The sequence below is a fragment of the Xenia sp. Carnegie-2017 genome, unplaced genomic scaffold (genome assembly GCF_021976095.1).
Source record: "Xenia sp. Carnegie-2017 unplaced genomic scaffold, XeniaSp_v1 HiC_scaffold_22, whole genome shotgun sequence".
In the NCBI taxonomy this organism is placed as follows: Eukaryota; Metazoa; Cnidaria; class Anthozoa; order Malacalcyonacea; family Xeniidae; genus Xenia; species Xenia sp. Carnegie-2017.
In genome coordinates this window covers 2,414,577-2,431,762 of record NW_025813485.1, presented here as the reverse complement: position 1 = coordinate 2,431,762, position 17,186 = coordinate 2,414,577, and the positions used below count along the sequence as shown (strand labels likewise).

General features: G+C 33.8%; 4 protein-coding genes across 7 annotated transcripts; 2 read left to right on the top strand and 2 right to left on the bottom strand.

Annotated features, from left to right (window-relative positions):
• Nucleotides 1-30: 30 nt before the first annotated feature.
• LOC124445817 (sodium-dependent phosphate transport protein 2B-like) lies at nt 31-3,532 on the bottom strand. 3 transcript variants are annotated; one of them, XM_046996594.1, is made up of 4 exons: nt 3,232-3,532; nt 3,030-3,138; nt 2,657-2,929; nt 31-1,819 (listed from the first exon to the last, which is right to left on the bottom strand). In XM_046996594.1, exons 1-4 carry the CDS (start codon nt 3,238-3,240, stop codon nt 501-503), a joined length of 1,710 nt encoding a protein of 569 aa, XP_046852550.1. In that variant the 5' UTR covers nt 3,241-3,532; the 3' UTR covers nt 31-500. The 3 variants fall into 3 exon arrangements, with proteins under 3 accessions (XP_046852550.1, XP_046852549.1, XP_046852551.1); XM_046996593.1 differs by having other exon boundaries at nt 3,354-3,532; XM_046996595.1 differs by having other exon boundaries at nt 3,030-3,133; nt 3,232-3,326.
• A 1,724-nt stretch (nt 3,533-5,256) lies between these two features.
• Nucleotides 5,257-8,347, top strand: LOC124447579 (origin recognition complex subunit 3-like). The gene is made up of 2 exons (XM_046998558.1): nt 5,257-5,606; nt 6,164-8,347. Exons 1-2 carry the CDS (start codon nt 5,340-5,342, stop codon nt 7,979-7,981), a joined length of 2,085 nt encoding a protein of 694 aa, XP_046854514.1. The 5' UTR covers nt 5,257-5,339; the 3' UTR covers nt 7,982-8,347.
• Nucleotides 8,348-8,410: 63 nt separating this feature from the next.
• Nucleotides 8,411-13,272, top strand: LOC124447583 (eukaryotic initiation factor 4A-I-like). The gene is made up of 12 exons (XM_046998568.1): nt 8,411-8,502; nt 8,742-8,820; nt 8,942-9,021; nt 9,195-9,247; nt 10,027-10,166; nt 10,660-10,825; nt 11,847-11,956; nt 12,068-12,211; nt 12,279-12,416; nt 12,509-12,598; nt 12,791-12,870; nt 12,952-13,272. Exons 1-12 carry the CDS (start codon nt 8,468-8,470, stop codon nt 13,094-13,096), a joined length of 1,260 nt encoding a protein of 419 aa, XP_046854524.1. The 5' UTR covers nt 8,411-8,467; the 3' UTR covers nt 13,097-13,272.
• Nucleotides 13,273-13,780: 508 nt separating this feature from the next.
• LOC124447582 lies at nt 13,781-17,170 on the bottom strand. 2 transcript variants are annotated; one of them, XM_046998567.1, is made up of 5 exons: nt 17,010-17,170; nt 16,175-16,258; nt 15,648-15,725; nt 14,562-15,438; nt 13,781-14,291 (listed from the first exon to the last, which is right to left on the bottom strand). In XM_046998567.1, exons 1-5 carry the CDS (start codon nt 17,073-17,075, stop codon nt 13,915-13,917), a joined length of 1,482 nt encoding a protein of 493 aa, XP_046854523.1. In that variant the 5' UTR covers nt 17,076-17,170; the 3' UTR covers nt 13,781-13,914. The 2 variants fall into 2 exon arrangements, with proteins under 2 accessions (XP_046854523.1, XP_046854522.1); XM_046998566.1 differs by lacking the exon at nt 17,010-17,170 and adding an exon at nt 16,692-16,926.
• Between the last annotated feature and the right edge of the window lie 16 nt (nt 17,171-17,186).

The following is a 17,186-nucleotide window of genomic DNA, read 5'->3' as shown; positions in this document are numbered from 1 at the left end:
ATTCAAGAACGATAAAATAAGCAATATAAGTACAATTGTTGTGAACAAATATATTCCCATCAGTTTTCATTGCTGCGATTACTGGTGAATTTGGGTAAATTCCCATTATCTTATTTTCAATTGAACTATTCTATAGTGTGCTTTATCTTGGAATACTAAATTATTGCTTTTCAAACACAATACGAGCGCAGGTGAAAATTCGTCATATTTTTTATCTCGCCATCATCAATAGAAAAACTGAAAAAGTTGTATATATTAATGAGACGTTAAATATATCATTGTTGATTTCAACAAATTTCGTATTTATATAAACTCTGCTATCTCAGATCTATACGTGCATTATATATGTTTATATATGAAAATAGACACATTCTAATAAGGGTAATATATATTTTATAATCGCTTCACAATGTCCGTGGCAGTTTCTGTAACTGCACATTGTCATAACAGTTCTCGATATTCAAATTGCACATACAAAGAGAGTGAAACTTTCCCTTTAATTAAATAGCAGATGAGTGTTCAATGCTGGGATTATTTCTGTTGTTGACGTTTATGCAATGGCAACATGTTCTACAAAATCTCAAAAAGTTTTCTATCTTCCTGTCATATGGCTTTAAAGACCGAAAGCAACATGGAACCCATTCCCAAGTTTGAAGCAAACTGGGGAGTCTTTCAACACATTTGACTTGCATCACATTCAGCACAATTACAAACAGAAGCAGTGCGATCAGCGGTAGTAGAACAGCTAGCATAACTTGCAATCCTGCAATAGATAGTCCAAACATTGCTGCTGGGAACAGGAAAAAACATACAAGTAAATACAATACAGCAAACCAGCGGTATTTGGAGGTAATGTTCCCTAGCTTTTTTGCAAGTTTTATTGGAATCTTACGCATAAATGAGATGGGGTAAAAAATCAAAATTCCGCTCAAATTAAAGAATAAGTGACATAACGCTATTTGAATGGCAGAGTCGAAGTTTTCAGTTGAAGCAAGAGCAGCAAGGATAGCTGTGCCAGTAGTTCCTACGTTGGCACCAAGTGTTAGTGGATAAATTCTGTCAATTGTAACAATTCCAACGCCAACCAGTGGTGTTAAGGTTGATGTAAACACAGAACTAGACTGTAGCAAAATTGTCATTCCAGCTCCAACAAGTATTGCAAAATACCCTGTCAGATGTTTGAAGAATCCAGGAAAATCTGCGTTTATTGTCCGTTTCACAACCTGCGCTAAATGACCACTTAATAAGGAGTGTAAAATTTTTACAATACCCAATAAGCACGTACATAGTATAAATAAAGAGATGCACAGTAGAATTATGCCGACAATTGTATCAGAAAGACCGGTATCATGAAAAATAAATATACATGGCTTCATTTTTTGATCAGTGAGAGTGGTGGTTTTGTTTGTGGTGCTATTACTATTTAAGACATCTTTACAACTTCGGATGAGACTTTTATCTGTTTCCAGTTCACCTTTTGCCAACTGTTCAAGAACATTGTTGTCGATTTGAATGATCAAATTTGTAAATGGCTTTGTGATTCTCTTAAACAACTCAAACTTTCTTTCTTCATCTCCACTTAGTCCCGATTTTTTTGTCATTAATTTTGTTAAATGATACAAATATCCAAAAACAACTTCACAAGGCAGAAGAATCAAAACACACAGCCAATTAAAAACGTCATGTATTGTAGCACCAGCAAATGCTCGACGAAACTGATCCCTTTCACCAGCATGGCCAAGTGATACTAATATGTTTGTAACAGATGTTCCAATATTTGCACCCATCACTATTGGAATTGCATGCTCAACAGTCAGTACTAAATATAAAAAGAATAATTATGGAAAACTGTTGCAAATGAAAATTGAAATATGTTAGATACTTTGATTTCCTCAATCTCTGTTTACTTACAGCAATTGTATAATTTCATTTTAAATGATCACCAGCAATAGTTTTAATGACAATAATTCTATTATTAGCTTGCCATTTCCTGGATGTTTTACGACTGTTCAACTTAGTGCATAATATTATACATATACATTTAATATGTATCACATTACTGGAAGAAAGTGAATTTTTCCTTTTTGTCTTTATCAAGTGTAGTTTACTGCAAAATGTGCTATCATTAGTCATGATGATGTTGTTGACTTGTGAAAGATAAAACTGCAGAACATTTGAATATGAGAAACGGAAAGTTTATTATCCAATATTGTGATGATTTTTTGCAATTCTGAAATCAAAAATTGCTCATGAAATTTGCTTATCATTTTCAAAGGAAAACGGAATAATTTATCTTATGTTTTATAGTAATTGCTTGCATTTGTTATTTTGAACTAAAGAACAATATCAATTTCACCCATAAAAGGACCCTTTGATCTTCCCACATGTTGAGTAAAATGACACTTATGAAAAATATAGATGTTAAATCTCGTAAAAGTAACCTATTTACTCATGTAAAAAATCGGTATAAAAATAGTGTTTAGCACAAAATTGATTCTATTGAATCATACTGCATTTGTAATTGAGTCTTGTCTTGACATTTAGGTAGAGATGGTATAAACACATGAGTTACCGCTTACAAATTATAATGGCTATCGGCAAAACTAAACGTTTGCCCTTGAAGCTATTAAACAGACTTTTGTGTATTTTAACTTACTTTCAGATGAAACCATTGCCACAACAATTGAAGTGGTTGTCGAAGAGCTTTGAAACACAACAGTCACCAGAATACCAACAACTAAGCCAGCTAATGGATTAACAAGCAAACTATCTGAGGAGAACACCTCTCCAGCAGTTTTTCCACCAAGCAATCGAAATGCTGAGCTGAGAAGTGTTAACGAACATATGAATAGATATATGAGGCCAGTTAGTGAGGAAAATTTTCCAATACCGATAGTAACACGTTTCAATTTTCTTTTGACGGATAGCTCTAGAAACATAACATTGATTACATGAGGTTAGTTTATCACAGCTTACGTTTGGCATATTTTTCCATTGTTTGAACGCTTTAATTTTATCAATGTATTTACCTCGCCACGGAGTGGCCGTCTGGGTAAATTCTGGTAGCTCCCACGGATCAACGGAAGACTGAATTTCAGGTTTATCTTGCGTACTATCTAATTCCATCTCTATGCTATTCTAAATAATAAACAAATAAGCATTCAAATTTCAGTTGTAAGAAGCTCCTTTTAAAACAAGCTTCATAATATTAGAAAACATGATGCAACACACCTTATCCATGCTTTCGACACGTACACGCGATTAACTCAAACAAAATGATGATTACAATACAGAAGTAAAAAATATTACTCGTGCTTCGTCACTCATCAGGAAGCAACAATTAAGTGCATTACCCGTAGTGACATCTGATCTGGACATGATTCAGCCTGATCTGATGGACATTTTCCATGAAGTCATATTTAGGTCAACTAAAGTATAGTAATTGACTGTGAATGTGATGGCATTTATCTGATGTTCACTCTTATGGTATAGGTCTAGAAGCACGGAAAGCGTAACTCTCGTGATTCTATAACTTTTCATCCAGCTGGGAAAGTCAACATTAAATTCAATAAGCACTTTGCATGCATAAGGCACGTGTCAAAAGATAACTATGGCGCATGTGCACCATATGAAACTCAGTTCTGGTTCGGAAACTTGGGATGGAAGTTATTTGGAATTAGCATGATTCAGGAGTATTTGATTCCCAAGGATGTATAAACGTTGTTAAACCAAGTTTCTTGCCTGTGATTTGAAATGTGCATTTCATCTAATATAAATTTAATACTGATAAGGTGTATCAAAAATAAGATGTATTGTGATAACTGTGATAATTTAACCCCTTGTATGTTGTACTACAATGTCCCTGAGGGGATGTGAACGTTTTGTATAGCAAATAAGAACAAGATTTGTATGAATGTGTAGAAATATATTTCATATACTATTTGAGATAGCAATATGATAAACAACAACATGATATATGGACATTTGATGTCTTGTAAATAGAATGGACATAAATCTTTCTTCAATTTCTTTGATTTGTAACTAGCTCTTTAGTATTCTTGTGAAGAGGAATGAGCTTTTTGTTGAGTCTTTTTAGGCAATAATGCCGCTTGAATATTTGGCAAAACACCACCTTGAGCTAGCGTAACGTTAGCAAGAAGAGAGTTTAGTTCTTCATCATTTCGAATTGCAAGTTGGATATGTCTGGGAATGATACGAGTTTTCCGATTATCACGAGCAGCATTTCCTGCCAGTTCAAGGATCTCGGCTGTGAGATATTCTAGGACGGCTGCAAGATATACCGGGGCACCCCCTCCAATTCTTTCTGCGTAATTTCCTAAACAAAATTTCTCGCTTGAATGGTGCTTTTAAAGTTCTCAAAGATGGCGTACCACTAACTTCACTTGATATAATTGTCCATTCCGGGCTCACCTTTTCTTAAAAAACGATGAATTCTACCAACAGGAAACTGCAGACCAGCTCGTGAGGATCTTGACCTTACTCCATGAAGTGTCCTCTTCGACGTCTTGTTACCACCTGCCATTTCCGCACTTCTTCTTTCTTCGTCGAGTTAGAGGAGGTAAGGAATGGACGTCACTTATAAACCTGTTGCAAATAATTTTATGCATGCGTGAGTTTTTAATTTTTATTAATCTGGCGCTCAAACTTAACATAATTGAATACATACCAACCAACATCACAAAGATATTCGTTGAAGTAGCTCTCTCAAGACCACGAACAAAGAATCATTAATTTAACTTTCTGTACGTATAGCCACTATAGTGTTTAATTAAGGTACTAAGTTTACTAAAACGGTACAGTACAGAGTGTAGTGCCCGCTTTGTTTTTCAAGTCAATAGACGTTTCCCCTGAGATTGGAAAAGGATTGTTATCACTTTAAGCTGTTCACCTGTCGGATTAGAGGAATACTAATTGTTGAGTTTTTATAAACACTTGTAGAGATGTAAAACGTAAGTATGACATGCTAATGATGCTATGCTATTTTCAGATAATTAATTAGGATTATTTATATGTTGGGAAATCTATTGTACATTTTTAGTTATTTAATGTAGGTAAACGCCAAGTATTTACATTGCAGGAGTAAACAAACTCTCACTACGCCAGGGAGAAACCAAAAACTGTTTTACCAGGTGTTTATGACGACACAAGCTGCCTTGCCGAACGAATCTTGGTCACTGCCTTGGTCAAGCTGTTTGTAAATGTTACATGAAGTTCCTCACTACTCCTCAACGTTTTTTGACTTTGAGCATTTTGCTATATTCACAGAAGTTAGAAGTACATGTATAAGGTTTTTTAAAATAGGTATTTTGAATCAGGTAATGTCGGCAGTTAATTCTTCCACCACCTCAGTTTCCAAAGGATGCTTTGTGATCCGACCCAAAAAAATACGGCAGCGTATAAACGAAGAGAAGCTCTATCGCCTTACAGGTGAATCAAAAGAACACTGCCAACTTAGACATGAGATATTTCAAAAAACTTGGTGTATTGTCGACGATCAAGTTAATTTATTACATACCAGCCTTAATGAAGATGTGTTTGCTAGTATTATGGAATTTATTGTTGGGAACAAGTTCCATAATTTTAAGGTTTGTCCATATTTAATATTAATTATTTCGTTCATTGCAATATGCAGAATTAAGAAATTATAATTGCTTATTCTTTAATTTGTAATCATTTCGAAACAAGCAGCTTCATTGATATGATTTTATTCATTGAAAATTCATAACAAAGGTGAAAGTATTTTGAATTTTAAAAGTGACTAGGTTTAATACATTTTGCATTATGCTGGATCTGCTTTTTCGAAAATAGTATAATATGGTTTTGGTTGTATGATCAAGTTTTCAAGCATGCTGTAGCTAAATCAGCACCATTAGCATAACAAGCCCGCTAGTTTTAGTCATGCTACATAAATTTTAGAAAATTCTTGTTATTGATTTCTTTAGAAATCTATTGTTTTTACAATGAGTGAACAAAAAACAATTTCAGCATAGCATCAAGTACTTGCATGCAATCAGCTCTCTTTAATGTTGGCTTTTTCCAACGAAATTTAATGTGCAATGGCAGGTGTATGCGCTGGCCTCATGTTTTCCATGTATGTGTTATTAATGTCGACTTTCCTCATGAAGATTTTTTTCTGGTTTAGAAAAATGGTGTGAAGAGAGAAATTCCTACTGGTGTGTTCATTACAGGAGTAAATCTTCCAGATCATGATGACATTTTCTCACAATTACATCGTACTTTGTTAAAAATCACACCTTATATATCCCGTTTGTGTTCAAAAAGCTGTCCTAATTTAAAGATGATTTTGAAAGAGGCCATAATTCAAATCATGGTATGTGATAATGGGCAAATCTCCAAATCTACTCCTGATGGTTTGAATTTGAATTTGAATTCGAGGAAAGGAAATCCTACTTTAAGTACTTTCAGTGAATGGTATCAACTAATGGAGAGTGGTGATGAAAAGCGACCAGTCATTTTTATTTTTGAAGATTTTGAATGTTTTCAGCCTAGTGCTTTGCAAGATTTCATCACCATATGTAATCTTCATATTGACGATTTCCCAATTATTTTGCTGTTTGGAATTTCCACTTTACCTGATATTGTCCACAAATTATTGCCTTATTCAATTACTTCATGTTTGTGTATTGAAAAGTTTCATGCTCAGCCATCTATTACATATCTTCTTGAAGCTATCAACCGCATCATTTTGACAGATGATATCCCATTTAAGCTTGGTCCACAAGTCTTTCAATTCCTATATGAACATTTTCTTTTCCATGATTTTTCATTGAAGAATTTCATATTTGGTCTTAAGTTCTGTATGATGGATCATTTCTATGAAAACGTACTAAGTGTCTTGTGTTCCAGCTCGAATTATGACACAATACGTGAATTCTCTCATCAGCAACTGGAAATCATTCGAAAGTTACCTTCGTTTAGAAATTATGCTGAAAGGCAAAGCGGTGAAGATCTTCGTAAATTGCTCATAAATGACGAGTTTGCTGTTGAAATCCTATGTGAAAAGTTACAAGAATTTAAATCCTATCATGCACACTTCTTCCCCGTTCTTCGATGCCTTAGTGCTTTAGTTTTAAAACTACCTGGTTTTCCATTGGGAAAGAAGTGTCGCGATGTTTATGAACACTGTCTGAAAACAAATGTTTGGGAGTTGGATCTCTATCAGCGAGCATTGAAGATAGCGTCTTTTATTTCCAAAGACAACCTAATCTCGCTACTTGAAGAATGTATAGAACAGCTTTCTTCAGCTAGTGCAAATAGTGGGGAAGTTTTTGATAATTTTTCAAACTATGTGACCTCTCTTCAAGGTTTGCTGAATGATTTTGAAGAACTATCTGAAGTTGCAGTCAATTTTACAGACGACCGTAGTTCCAAACTGACTAGCAACGTAAAAGATAGATTTGAATTAAAAGAGAAACTAAAAATTGCCGTTTATAAACGCAAGGAGACGCCGTTTGAAAAGTTTAGGGAATTAGCGATATGTAGTTTGGATAAGATGTTCAAAGAGCACCTTTCCTGTCCTAGTACCAAAGTATTACATGAAATTTTCTATTACGATGACGTAAACATTGTGAAGCAACGTCTTAGAGGCTGTCCTCGTGTGGCTATTCAAACAGCTTTAAACGACCCGCATTATTATTTCAATTGCTCTTGCTGTGAAATTGAAGCAGACTGTATTCAAGACACACTACCTGATATTTGTGTAGTCTTCAAGCTTCATTTAGAATGTGGGAGATTAATAAATCTTTACGACTGGCTTCAAGCTTTTATCACTGTCATTGAACCACAACTTGCTACTTCAAAAAAAGCTAATAATGAGAAGCAGCAAATTTTGCAAGCAAGATTTATTCAGTCTGTGTCAGAGTTGCAGTTTCTAGGATTTATAAAAAGTACAAAAAGGAAAACTGACCATATTTCTAGATTAACGTGGGGAAGCTGTTGATTATCGTGGAAGAAACAGTCGAAGAACTTTGCCTTAATGCGGCTTCCTTTTTCATGTCGTCAAGCTTAACCTGAGAAATGTTAAGAAAATTAACTCTTTTTTTGCAACGAAACGATTTATGACTACCATATTCTATAAACCCGCAAATGTACGATGGATTTGTAGAATTTTGTGGAATGCTTATAAATAGAATGTACCCTTCCATGAAAGCATCATTTTATTTACCATTCCACCCATAAAATAGCTACACACAGAACTGAGAATTGCAACAACAAAAAAATTGGATTCTCTCAAATGTGGAAATTACCAAAATATGAAATGTTTCGATGGATGTTCAGATACCTTATTTTCCCGTAACATGATCATTCAGGTAATTTGGGGGGATACGCCCCTGATAAAGAAAAATTGTTTAGCCTCCCCCGACTATTAAGCCTGGATTTTTGTTACCAGGCCATTAAAACATCATCCTTTTCCGCTTTGAGGAACATGTCTTACAAGTCAGAAGATAGACAAGATTCAAGGTATATGAATATATATTTTGTTGAAAAAGAAAGTTTGTGTATTACTCTACAACTATAGAAAATATAAATTTAGATATTACGGCTTAGCGATTTTGGTATGTTTTATCTGACTAAATACTCGTGATAAACCAAGTCAATTTAGGCAAAGTAACGACACGTGTTGATTTTGTATAAATTGTTCTGCTTGTTGATTTATCATGCTGGCTTCCAGTTTCTTTAATTTTCCCTTTGAATCATAGTTTGACCAGCGATGGTCCGCCTAGAGACTACAATGGTTCAAAAGACGGTCAATCAGGGCAAGATGGCCAAATCATTGAGGTTTTTTTCTGTTTGAATCTTTCGTGATAAGTATCTTCGAACTTGCCGGCATGAATGTCTCTTATCCAAGTCAGTTGATTGAATGAATTATCAAATTGAATGGATTTCATGCTTTATTTAGTCAAACTGGGACGAAGTATGTGAGAGTTTTGATGATATGAATTTACGTGAAGATTTACTCAGAGGAATTTATTCTTATGGGTACCATATTTCCTTTTTATTTGTTATATTGAAGTTTGATCTTTGAATTGAAAAAAGAAAAAACTTCACAAAAACTTCTTTCTTCAACATTGTTTATTCATGAACTTATCTCTCAAAATTGGTGTTAAATATATTTATATTATTTGTATCATGCCATTCACATTCTCTGCTAGTTTTGAGAAGCCATCTGCCATTCAGCAAAGAGCTATTATTCCATGTTGTCAAGGTATAACAAACAGATCTCTTTGGTTGGTATTTACTATGTTATGTAGCTTAAAGTATTTTAATGAACCCAGCAAGAAGCATTTTTGATTATGCTAACCTTTAAACATGGATTTCTTCTGGTGTCTGCTGTTGTACATAAGAAGAATTGATTTTCTTTCTTCAAAAATCGTGCTTGTCCAATCATGATTCACCTTGTGAATGGTAATAGCTGAGCTAAATTACATGCAAGGCACTTGATAAGACAATATCTCTGTGTATCATCTGCAGTGCTCAACTTATTGTATGTGCAATATAACTTTTGAATGCTGTGTTTTTATTCATTTTTTCACCGTGCATATAGGCAGTTTTGTAGATGTTTACAAAGAAAATAGTCTGGATTAATTAGTGAAATTGTTATTGTTATTTTCCTTTAATTTAATATGTGTTGAATGAAATTTTCTTTTGATGGTGAATAATGCATTCTTTTATGTATATAGAAAAATAACCATAATAATAAATAATAATAATAATGCATTCTTTTATGGTGATAGAAATTGTTGATGTTTGTCTTGTGTCTTCTCCAAAGTCAAATAGTAAACTGTGTTGTTGAGAATAAACACCAAAATCTATTTCAAGATTATTATTTATGAAAACTGCTTAGAGAAAATCGATGTACCTTTGTTATGTATTTTTGCTTTATGTAGTTACTTTTTGATAATTGCTTGAAGTTGGTGTGTAAGAAAGTCAACCTTATTGTGAATGATTTTGTTTTGTATGAAAATTTTACATTGAATTCTACAGGTCGAGATGTCATTGCTCAAGCACAATCAGGTACTGGAAAAACAGCAACGTTCTCCATTGCTATCTTACAACAAATTGAGTTGGAGTATACAAAACCCCAGGCATTGGTTTTGGCCCCAACAAGAGAACTTGCTCAACAGGTAAACTCTTCTATCCATTCTTTCAAGAAAAAACGCTTTAATGGTTATTTGACAGTGACTGCATCCATTCAATAATAAGCATAGTATATGGTTGTTTCACAAATGTGAAACCATATTTTGTCTTATGTATGCAGAATAGTGCAAATAAGCAGTGTCTTTTGGTCATGTTCATAATTGATTTGATGTATTTGTTTTGCTTGTTTAAAAAAGAAGCAAAGATTAACCAAACTGTTTATTTTTTTCAAAAAATAAAATGAAATCCAGGTGAAATATCTAGAACTGTGCAGGCCTGATAGACATGCTCTGTCCTTGAGAAAGTAAATTTAGTTTTTGGCAAAGATTATTGCTTTTACTGCATTTCAGTCCCTTGATATTAATTGCAAGTTGAAAGTTTAACCTTTGCAGCTGTTTGAGTAAGAGACAGTCGATCATAAGTATGTGTAAAAAATACTATGGTATCAAATTCTTTGTTTCTTCCCTTCTCAAACCTTAGATTCAAAAGGTTGTTGTAGCACTTGGTGATTACATGGATGTGAAATGCTATGCTTGTATTGGAGGTACAAGTGTCAGCCTTGGAATAAGCAAATTGAAAGAAGGTCAACATGTTATTGTTGGAACACCTGGTCGTGTTTATGACATGTTGAATAGAGGAACTTTAGGTAAAAACTCATTTTTTACAAACATGTAATTTATAATATGTTTTTGACTGTCTTTAGATGAAACAGTTTTATTTGTGATTGTCAGTAAGTATAAGTATGTTGTAGTCCAAACAATGTAAAAATCAGGGGGGGGGGATTCCACATTCTTGATTATGAAAGAAATATAGTATGAACGTAAAACATCACAATGATCAAAGGAACTCAAAATAACAAACTATCATCAGACATGTGTTAAATGTTTGGTTGCAGTGTTTAGTCAAACATGTGGAATAATAACTGAAAAAGTTTCCACATGCTCAATTGTGATTCAAAGTCATTAACATATCATTAATAACCCATTATTTAAAACCTTTGATGAACTTGAATAAAACTATAAACCATAAATAGCTATATTAGATATGTCCATACGTTTGAAAAACCCATATATTGAATCATGACATACATTTTTATTGATTTATCGATCGATGTACAATTGTAATAGATAATACAATTTACGTTTGCAATAGTTACGTTGATGTATTCAATGAAGAACATTAGCTAAGTGTACATGAAGAGAACAGCAAACAACGTAGAGATTAATTGAATTATTAATTGAAAAATTAATTTTTTTAACGTAAAGTGAAAAAGATTTCTGTATTTTAATCGTGTTTTTCATTAGATTCACGTTGTTTCACTGGTTTTTAACGTGGTTAAAATATTCACTTATCCATCGTTTATCGTGTTTTTCATTAAATTCACGTTGTTTCACAGGTTTTTAACGTGGTTAAAATATTCATTTATCCATCGTTCATCGTGTTTTTCATTAAATTCACGTTGTTTCACAGGTTTTTAACGTGGTTAAAATATTTATTTATCCATCGTTCATCGTGTTTTTCATTAAATTCACGTTGTTTCACAGGTTTTTAACGTGGTTAAAATATTCACTTATCCATCGTTTATCGTGTTTTTCATTAAATTCACGTTGTTTCACAGGTTTTTAACGTGGTTAAAATATTCACTTTTCTACGTTTATTTATTTTAGAGCGCGAACAAATAAAATTTTTTGTTCTTGATGAAGCCGATGAAATGTTATCAAGAGGTTTCAAGGATCAAATCTATGACATTTTTCAACTGCTTCACAACGATATCCAAGTAATAAAGTCTTGCTTTATTGTGCTTTCTCAAATTTACTTCCGAAGCTCTAATAATTGCGGGTTTTTTCCGCTTTAAGCAGCCCATTATATGAAATTTTTTGTTCGTCAGGTGATCTTATTGTCAGCAACTATGCCAGTTGACGTACTTGAAGTTACTAAACGTTTTATGAGAGATCCCATTCGAATTCTTGTAAAGAAAGAGGAGCTCACTTTGGAAGGAATCAGGCAGTTTTATGTTCAAGTTGATAAAGAGGTTAAAATGACACTGAAATAAATGCTTGCTTTCAATATAAAATTTGAAAAATATCTTGTTTTGTTAGGAGTGGAAGTTTGAAACCTTATGTGACTTGTACGAGACATTGACTATCACCCAGGCTGTAATATTTCTCAATACACGAAGGAAAGTTGATTGGTTAACAGAGAAAATGCAGCAGAAAGATTTTACTGTTTCCGCAATGGTGAGTTAAAAATTGTCAAAACCTCCCAAAATTTTAGTTGTATACCAAATTACGTCATGTAAAGTCGATTTTAAATTTCCGTTTTTTCATAGCATGGAGATATGGATCAAAAGGAACGTGATCTTATAATGAAAGAATTTCGTTCTGGATCCAGTAGAGTGTTGATTACAACCGATTTATTGGTGAGTGAATGCCATATTTTGATATTATAATGTTGATCATATCTGTATTGAAGTACTGTACGACATTAATTTTGGATGTTATACGTACATGTAAAAATCTATGTGAAGACCATACAAAATTTTCACCAAACATAAATGGCTTTTACTGGTTCTAATTATTTATAAAGCCGTTGTAATGGTGCATTGTTTCAGGCTCGTGGAATTGATGTTCAACAAGTTTCTTTAGTTATTAACTATGACCTCCCAGCAAATCGCGAAAATTATATTCATAGGTTTGTAGTTGGAAATATTTGATATTTTCGAAATTTATTGCTCCAATCATAAGTGGTGATGTATGATGTAAATGTGTTTAGAATTGGAAGAGGTGGACGATTTGGACGAAAAGGTGTCGCCATAAATTTTATCACCATGGAAGATTCGCGTGTATTAAAAGATATAGAATCTTTTTACAACACTGAGATTGAGGAAATGCCAATGAACGTGGCAGACTTGATTTAAATCAGCCATTATACTCTTCTGTCATAACATGAATTTTTTGTCAGAAGACACATTTTGTCGTTGAGGTATTTCTATAATATGGTCCAAGTCATTCATAGCAAGCTGTTTATACTGTCCTGTACGAGTCAGTTTGATGTAAAATCTCTTGGAATTAATATTTTTTGTCTTACCATAAATTGGATTTCATTTACAGTACATATATATGTTTCTTTTATGTCGTCAATGCAGTGTTACTTGACTTACATTAAATTTCCACAAATATATTTTACAATAAAAGCTAAAACCATCTCGTATGAACTGCTAGGCATATATGTTTTTGCAATTGAGTATAGATTTTGTTTCATGTTTCTCCTAAAAACTTATAAGAAATTTATTATTATTTTTACGTCTGATCAGCATTCACGAAATTACAATAACCGAAATTTTTTGTTCATCCTTGTTGAAATATCCCCCAATGTCGGAAAATGCACATCGCAAATACGTGCACTAATGGTAAAACACTCACCTAAATACATACTTTGTCATTCTCGACGTGGTTTGCTTCTTTTCATTGCATTGTCTACGAAATAAATGGAATTCTGATCTCTTTTTTATCTCATCAACCTTGCTGTAGGCTTTAAAGCTAGCAGACGTTATTGATTACAAATTAACTTCGAGCAAACATGAAGTTTTTGCACACACTCGTAAAACTATAGTATTTATTAATAGCCATAAAGGAGTTAAAATTAAATGTCAAAACAGCACAGGTATCTAGATGTTTTACTTATTTGATCGACAATCACGACATAAGCAACATTATTTCTTCATTATTCCTCTTTCTAGCCATCATTTTCCTGTGTGGACAGAACATCAAGAATATCAAATTTCAAGCTTTTGGCAAAATTGACAAAAAATTTTAAATCTTTCGGAATCTTCTTTGCTTGTTTTGAATTTTCTTTAATCGCTGACATTTTAACGGTTAACTCTTTGACGTTGAGGTTATTTGTGATCTGGGATTTTGGTACGTTGCTGATATCCTCAATTAAATCCTTCGTTCGCTTTAATGAATCTTTAGCAATATCCTCCAACTCCTCAACGCATTGAATTACTTCGTTCAAACTAGATTCCAAATCTTTAACCTGGTTTGGTTCCAAGCCTTCCACTTTTTTTACTTCAATATGGTTGCCATTTATTTCAAGAACAATATATATTTCATCTGAAAACATAAGTCAACAATGAACCAGTTCACTTGTTTGATTCTTTCCGCACTGGGGAAATCTCACCCTTACACCTAATTAGTAAGTATTTATACATCCATTTTCAGCAAACACAACATCACCGTCTGGTTGATGTACTTATATTTGAAGTTGCCTAACTTGCCTTACCACTATTTTATTTCTATCGATCTTCTAATTCAAACGCATGTAGTAAGGTTAAGCAATCATTCATGGTTAGATCGCCTTAGGTAATTAAAACTTCTACTTACCTTTTTCTAGTCGTGTTTTAAGTTCTTCCAAATAGTCATTGAATACTTTTGAAGGGTCGTCTCGAATTTCACACAGGTCTTTGATTGCCTTTTCTACACGGACTCTTGCTTCGACCAGATCCTGGCTTAATTTTATCACGGGGTTCATCAAGTTGGCAATATCAGTGAAGATTTCGTCCATCGTTGGAATCCCAAGTGATTTGAATTTTATTTCTTCCGGTGGCTGAGGATTTTCAATTTGATTAATTTTGTCATTGATCTTGTTCATGTCGTCTTCAATTTTTTTGTTTTTCTTTTGGAATTCCTCAATATCGCCAAACTCGTTGATGACAATACGCACTATGCTGTTGGACGCATATTCAAAGAAATCCTTTACCATTTTGGACGCTTTCTTAACCTGCTTTATGTTGTCGCGAAGAATGACTTGCGCTGTGTTTAAATTTCCTCCTTCAGCTTTCTGAGCTGCATGAATATCGCTGATGTCCAGCTCCACGACACATTCGACACATTTCAGATTTTTCTCCCAAACCTTAACTGGTAACTCCCTTAATTGCTTGTACACATTTACGATGGTTACAAGCGCTGTTGCTGCATGCCCAACGGACCCGGCTTGCTTTAGGACCGCTTTTGGAAATTGCAAAGCCATTTTCTTTATTACGACTCGTTGCCGTTCGCTACTTACCTCATTTATGAAATCCCCAAAACACCGATCAAATTCACCTGTGTTCTCCATAGCCGTCTTGAAATCATTTACGGCAAATTGCATGTCGCTTTTACTTTTATAGAAAAGATTACAAGCGTCTTCAAACTTTGTGAAAATTTCATCAACTTTAGTCATTCCAAGTGGCTTCATTTCGATTTTTTCTGGTTTCTCTCTCTGAAGAATTAAAGTAAATTGGTGAAATATTAATCTAAAGAAATGAACAAGACAGATAAATATTTTTTTGATATCATATAATTTCTCATTTTTCCCAGGTAGCAAAGAATTGTTTTTTTTATCACTCTGAGTTTAAAATATTTCATAAATTAGAAATGTACAATTCAAACCACGAAATTAAACAAGACGAACAAATTTATTTTTCTCACTGGTGGTGGATCAGTGCTTGACTTTGCATTGCCATCATTAGCATTTGGGTTGAAACCTTGTTCGCTGTTGTTCTGCAACTAAAATATTGTCTATCTTTAAAAAAGTGACAGGGATTCATTGAGTTTAAAATACGCTATGTAGTCCGATTTTCAGGGTTAAAAATAAATTTAGTTAGTAACTCAAGTTTTGTTGTAAACAACTTGGACGGATTTTCTTCTTTTCATGTATGGTGCTAAAATTTTAAAGGGATAAGCTGGTAAGAAACTAAAGGAAGTGATGCAAGACAAAAGGGAGAGAGTTAGGATTTTAGGAGCGGGCGGGAAGTGCATTCCCCGAAGGTAGTGAGTGTAGAGAGTAGAAAAATTACCCAGAAAAACTCAACTTAGCGGTACTATTGATTTGTTTTGCTAAAGATTTGGTAGATTGGAATGTTTCTTAGAGGGGTGAACAACTGATGAAATCTGATACTTTGGGAATGGCATCCCCTAGAAAATCCGTCAATGGTTTTACTTATGTGGTGACTTACTACTCCTTGGCCATTGGAATTTGCAGTTTCATAACAACTTTGATGCGGTTCAACTAGTGGCTTTTTTTCGTCATCATGTTCTTTCTGAAATTGACGAGACTCATATATAGTCCTTTCATAACATAAAGTGACGGGAGATATTTTATCCGATTTTAGCATTGCTTGTGTTTACTCATTGAAGGCCAACCATTGATACTACTAACAAGCTAGTACAGAGTACACACGTCTCGTGTAACACCACGCTAACGATTCTTATTCTTATCAAGAAATGAACATAAATATCATTACTTGCATGATTTCATTTTAAAAATCATGATAAAAGAAATAAAGTACACGATATAAATGAAGAACAAAAAAAATGAAAAAGTACAAAATACACAACGTTAACCAAATGTAGTAAATGCGAGTTTATATTAGTCTTCAGTAAGATACTAAAATCATGCATTCAATTTCTAATATGAAGGAAATCGACCATAAATCAAGTAATCCTGCATGCTAAAAATTTCTACCGTCTTACCGAACTAAAACAGCAGATCCACGACGGTTTAACGTGATCATTATTGTGCGCATTTTCATTAGGCATTTTTTGCGCAAGAGAAATTAAAGAAAGAGATCGGTGCTTAAATTTCTGCTCTCTGCTAAAACAGCAATTCAGTGCATTGACAAGAAGACCGAAGAAAATGGAGATCCCTGACTGCAGTTTATATTATGACACCCTTACGACATGAAAATGTCACGGGACTGACATGACATGACATCACAAAACGAAATCACGCGCAATGATACTGTCACAAGATCACACTTCCAAGCATGCTAAAAATTTCTACCGACTTACCGAACTAAAACAGCAGATCCACGACGGTTTAACGTGATCATTATTGTGCGCATTTTCATTAGGCATTTTTTGCGTAAGAGAAATTAAAGAAAGAGATCGGTGCTAAAATTTCTGCTCTCTGCCAAAACAGGAATTCAGTGCATTGTGTCACAAAAGGAAATCACGCGCAATGACACT

Coding starts and splice junctions, on each gene's coding strand:
- LOC124445817 (XM_046996593.1), bottom strand. Junction 2,930..3,029: donor GACGGCCACTCCGTGGCGAG/GTAAATACATTG, acceptor TTATGTTTCTAG/AGCTATCCGTCAAAAGAAAA. Junction 1,820..2,656: donor GGCAATGGTTTCATCTGAAA/GTAAGTTAAAAT, acceptor TTTTATATTTAG/TACTGACTGTTGAGCATGCA.
- LOC124447583 (XM_046998568.1), top strand. CDS start 8,468: ATGTCTTACAAGTCAGAAGATAGACAAGATTCAAG. Junction 8,503..8,741: donor GAAGATAGACAAGATTCAAG/GTATATGAATAT, acceptor TTTGAATCATAG/TTTGACCAGCGATGGTCCGC. Junction 10,826..11,846: donor GTTGAATAGAGGAACTTTAG/GTAAAAACTCAT, acceptor TATTTATTTTAG/AGCGCGAACAAATAAAATTT.
- LOC124447579 (XM_046998558.1), top strand. CDS start 5,340: ATGTCGGCAGTTAATTCTTCCACCACCTCAGTTTCCAAAGGATGCTTT. Junction 5,607..6,163: donor ACAAGTTCCATAATTTTAAG/GTTTGTCCATAT, acceptor TTTCTGGTTTAG/AAAAATGGTGTGAAGAGAGA.
- LOC124447582 (XM_046998567.1), bottom strand. CDS start 17,075: ATGCCTAATGAAAATGCGCACAATAATGATCACGTTAAACCGTCGTGG. Junction 15,726..16,174: donor ATTCCAATGGCCAAGGAGTA/GTAAGTCACCAC, acceptor ACAATATTTTAG/TTGCAGAACAACAGCGAACA. Junction 15,439..15,647: donor CAAGCACTGATCCACCACCA/GTGAGAAAAATA, acceptor TTAATTCTTCAG/AGAGAGAAACCAGAAAAAAT.